Raw genomic sequence first — 4,938 nt, 5'->3', positions numbered from 1 at the left:
GATCTTTAACGATCTATTAAATTAAAGTGCTTTATCATGTTGGTGGTGACACCTCTCTTGCAACATGTTTAGCTATCACAGATATTATACTTAGCTTTTTTGGCATCTGATCGCAAATGTAGCCAAACTTTGGAGCGCTTAGATTAGCGAGCAAGGTACTGGCAGATCGCTAGGTTCGGTCCTCACAGATGAAGAAAAAAAAAGCGCATAGGAATCGATAGGCAGAATCGAAATTTTAATTTGACAAGTATCCGATTCCTGACCTTAAGTATCCGATTCTGGAATCGGAATCGATTTTCGATTCTCAACCCTAGACAAATCACAACAGACTCAAGGCAGCAGTCCAGATGCAAAAAACACCTAGTCTGGAAATGCACAACTGAACAGCATTTAAACTTTAAGCCATCTAACGCAAACACATGCTGGTGCAGGAGAGATGCAGCATGCAGGAAAGCCAAAGAAAAATACAGTAAGAGCAGGAGGGACATAGAGGACATGCAGGGGAGAACAAGATTGAGGTGTGGTGTTTTTGTGTGTTGAGAATGCATTTCTGTAGAACTTATAAAACAGCAACTCATAAAACAAATACACGCACACACCCTCATTCTCATTTACGAATATAAACAGAAAACAGAGCAATTGTACAGCATTTTCTTCTTTTTCAGGTTGCATTAACACCTGTTTAATAAAACCAAAGGAATGTTAGATCATTTTAAGAAATTATTTAAATAATAACAAATTGCCTTGAATAAAAATGTCTGCTAAAAATAGAGGAAAATCTAAAACATGATACACTATCATTCAAAAGTTTGGAGACGGTAAAGACATTTATAATGTAAGTTGTAACAATTTTAAATAAATGCTGTTCTGTTCTTTTGAACTTTCTATTCACCAAAGAATTATATAATATATATATATATAATTATATATATTATATAAGAAAAAATATATATAATTATTCAACATTGAAAATAATTAAATGTTTTTGAACACCAAATTAGCATTACAGGAATAAATTAAATTTAAAAATATATTCAAATAGAAAATAGTTACTTTAAATTGTAATATTATTTCACAATATTACTCTTTTTACTGTATTTTTGATTAAATAAATGCAACCTTGATAAGCATAAGAGACTTCTACAAAAATGTTACCGACCCCAAATTTTTGAGCAGTGACTGAGAATTCAAAACCAAGACCCTCTATTATCTTTCATTAAAATTAAATGGAATCATTGTGATTTCTATCATATTAACCCATATATCATATAACATACACTTTTCAGTTTAAAAAAAATCTAATCTAATGTACTGCAGATGAACTAGGATAGCTAAAGCAGTTATAGAAAAAAGCAGTTATTTCCAAATCTCTTTAAAAATGATGCTGACATGCACATACACACACAAACTGACATTTTATCCTTGATTTGGAGCACAGGCGCTTTATGTGTGCGTAGGCGACACTCACTCTTTCATGTCTTTTGAAGGAGAGGAGTTGCTGGGGTGTGTGGCTGTGGCAGGGAGTGTGCTGCTGATTTTCTCAAGTGTGCAGGCTGTCCCGATGGCACGGACCACAAGGCCTGATTCTCCTTCCAGATCAAAACACTGTAGGTACCCCACCACTGCATTCCCTCCCATCTCCAGCACCTTCAGACCAATCTTCCTCTGCAATTCACCTACAACAGAAACACAAATGCATTTAGACAAACACCATGAGCCAAGAAAATACTGACAGGAGTGTCTCAGATTGCACATGCAGATGTCTCCAGAGACACAGAAAGCAGTCTTCTAGTAAGTAATCTGTTAGCAGATGATCTTATCCAAAGCTACTTAAAGTACACTTAGTCAGAGTAGATCAATTGTGCTATCCAAAAGTCCTAAATCTAGGTTGGTAAAAGAACAGCATTTATTTGAAATAGATTTTTTTTTAACACTGTGGAAGTCTTTACTTTCACTTCTGTTCAATTTAATGCATCCTTGCTGAATAAAAGTATTATTTATATATGCCGATTAGTCAGTATAAATTGGTAACCAACCACTGAACTAGCAGCCCTGCAGTTATCATGTGATCAATTCCATAAAAAAACACTAGCACCTCTAGCAACATATCCAAACATTTGAAAATATGAATATCTTCTACATAGACTTTCAGTCGTTCATTCACACTGTTTGTGTATTAGTACCTGACATGAGAAAGATGAGTCTCTGTCTGGCCTCATTTGAAGCTCGAGGGGTTCTGATACGGTCGATCCACTGGTACTCTGGATCCTCGTTTACCACAAGCTCTTCCACAAAGCCATGTACCATAATGGCCCGGTAACATCGGGGAATGGAGGTTGCTGAAGAAAAAGAGAGACAGAACCAGAATGTGAGTGAAAATTCACTGAGAATGACAAAATAAAGACAGGAAAGAGAACAGAGCAGGGCTGAAAGTGGAGGAAACAGATCGTCAGGGGATAAAGAAAAGAAGTATAGGAAGAAATGGAAGCAGACGATCTAGATACTTACTACAGAAGAATTTAACCCCACATGAAGACTGTCTAAAGCGGTTCAGGTCGTTGAAGAGATCCACCTTCACCAGCACATTGATTTCCCCTCTTATACCTGAACACAAGCATGTCATCAGAACAAAACAAGTCAGAACTCCTTAATATTATAGGCTAAATTTGCTTGCGGATACCCACCGTGTATAGTGTCATAGATGGGGAGCCAGCCAGAGATGACTGTAGCAGCTTCACTGCAGAGCAGTGGATCAATGTCGATGTACACCTTTCCTATGGCATCATTAGCGCTGTATGTGTCATGGTCAAGAACAGTTATCTGCAACGGCTCATCCTGCAAATCCTCATCATCCACCTAAGAGGTAAAGGAAAGATAAACATAGGGAATAGACTCTACAAAAATCCAACCTAAAGCAGGACAATTAGAAAGACCTTACCTCGAATTTGAACCACTCTGAATTCCACTGAGGATTCAGGGATTTGGGGTACACATCCGTTTTAAACGTTGTGTTTCCAAACTTTACCTGTGGAACAAAACTTCTTAAGTGCTGCTCTATGATAAAACAAGTGATATCCAACTGCATTTTAGGCAGCATTTTAATCTAATGGGCATAGGCAAGTGACTTCATTAACAGACTGATGCTTGACTTACTTCCACAAAGGCGTCTGTGAGATCGCTGGCACGGTCCATGACGGGCAGGTGCCGCCCGGCAACAATCTTCGCCTTTAACTTCCCAGGCATTATTCATCTATTCAAACATACATGAACACAAACAAACGGTTTGCACACTGGATAGAGGCAGAAAAAACCTGACCCATATCCATACACTGACAGGGATGTTTGAAACAGGTGATCAACAACAGGTGCCTTTGACAGATTGGAGGGTGGACAGAAGAGCCAGAGACTACAGATGCAGACAGAAAGCCTTATATAAAATAAACACACACTCAAATAAGTAATTAGCTCTATATAATTAGTATATATTAACATCAAATGTTCAATAGAAAAAAAATATCAATAGAATTTACATTTTTAGATTAGATTTTTAAATATTTATTTAAAATATTTAGTCAATAAAATTCTAATTATAAAATACAGGTAACGTAACATAACAAGATTAGTCAAAAAATAAACACATTTTTGATTCATTTCCCACACATTCGCCAAAATAATCAATTACATTACCCATAATAAATGCATATATCTGCATTATTGCAATCATCTTGTTCACTTAAAACCACAGCACTATTAGACATGAAAACATGATCTTTGCATAATGTTGATACAATAATTAATATAACGTCACACGTAATTTAATTAACTTGTTATGTATAATATCTCTGGGTTCACCTTGTGGTTAGCACCAGCAGATTGTTTTTTTTTATAAAATCACCGAAGTATTATATTACACTAGAACACCAAACCCATTCATCAAAGAAGTAATTCGACAATAATTCTTATATGTTGAATATACATGCATATCTCTGTATGGATCCGGCAGTAAGCAGTTCAGCTGCAATCACATTGTTTATACATCACAGCAGTATTATGTTAGACACAAAGGGTTATTAATTGAATGATTTGGTTATAATCGGGTCAGCTAAATTAGATTATTTTAGTGTTTTTGATCCTGTCAGCTCACCAGAGTTTCGCCTTTGCGGTTCAATCTGACATTAAAGTCTCTCCATCGATCCTTGCGCCGATTAAAAGTCTTCTTCTGTCATAATTAGATCTCAGGAAGGCGCATCGTCGATTCTGTGAGCCATTTTGATCGCGATCATATCAAAATTTTTATGTTTATGCGGCTAATTTTAAAAACAAATTCGGCCGTCAAATGAAACAACTCGCGCAGGATCAGGCGCATCGCTCGCGCAGGTGGGAGGGGCGATAACGGAACGTCAGAGCACATCCGGGTCACGGACATTCACACCATTCACACGTGTGTTTTTGGGCCAGATGCGTGCTTCATTTTTTATATTATATTTTTCACTTTCATCCAGAGTTTTGGCCATTATATAATATCCATCTTAAATCTTAATAAAATAACTGCACACATCAGCGCTGAACCTTTCCCAAGTGTCCAGGATTAAAAGTCAAGAGTCTTAAAGACTAATCCCATTGCATTCAGAGCCAAATAAACCAGTGGATGGTGCAGCCAGGCCTGTTATTAATCTACTATTATTACACACTGCTACCCCACTGGGTGATCCACTGCTATCCTGTGTAGCATGTGTAAACACATATTTTGTTAAGCATAAGCACTTAGGCATACTTGCACTTAATAAGTGGGTCATTCAAATATGTGTAGCTCATATACATATTATGTTGTGATATTTTGGAAAAAGTATTAAAAAGTATATATATGTATGTATATATATATATTATAAATATATATCTATATGCCATGTATGTATATATATATATATATATATATAT

At 36.3% G+C, this 4,938-nt stretch overlaps 1 protein-coding gene and 1 long non-coding RNA gene across 19 annotated transcripts in view; one reads left to right on the top strand and one right to left on the bottom strand.

Annotated features, from left to right (window-relative positions):
* The window catches only part of c2cd5 (C2 calcium dependent domain containing 5), a 37,181-nt gene extending 32,812 nt beyond the window's left edge, over positions 1-4,369 (bottom strand). For 17 of the 18 annotated variants that reach the window (XM_016509271.1, XM_016509273.1, XM_016509275.1 and 14 more), the window contains exons 1-7: positions 4,145-4,369; positions 3,154-3,250; positions 2,939-3,025; positions 2,685-2,856; positions 2,509-2,604; positions 2,184-2,339; positions 1,469-1,676 (exon numbers count right to left, since the gene is read on the bottom strand). In XM_016509271.1, the coding sequence (XP_016364757.1) occupies positions 1,469-1,676; positions 2,184-2,339; positions 2,509-2,604; positions 2,685-2,856; positions 2,939-3,025; positions 3,154-3,243 (809 nt within the window). In that variant the 5' untranslated portion in view covers positions 3,244-3,250; positions 4,145-4,369. Of the gene's footprint in view, positions 1-1,468; positions 1,677-2,183; positions 2,340-2,508; positions 2,605-2,684; positions 2,857-2,938; positions 3,026-3,153; positions 3,251-4,144 lie in introns of those variants that run through there. The other variant, XM_016509277.1, reaches the window with a different exon arrangement.
* The window catches only part of LOC107705807 (uncharacterized), a 26,826-nt gene that overhangs the window by 16,306 nt on the left and 5,582 nt on the right, over positions 1-4,938 (top strand). The gene's annotated exons all lie outside the window — the stretch shown is intronic.

Source organism: Sinocyclocheilus rhinocerous, unplaced genomic scaffold (genome assembly GCF_001515625.1).
Source record: "Sinocyclocheilus rhinocerous isolate Xijiao unplaced genomic scaffold, SAMN03320098_v1.1 scaffold834, whole genome shotgun sequence".
NCBI lineage: Eukaryota > Metazoa > Chordata > Actinopteri > Cypriniformes > Cyprinidae > Sinocyclocheilus > Sinocyclocheilus rhinocerous.
The sequence above is the reverse complement of the archived record's forward strand: the minus strand, read 5'-3'. Positions and strand labels throughout refer to the sequence as shown.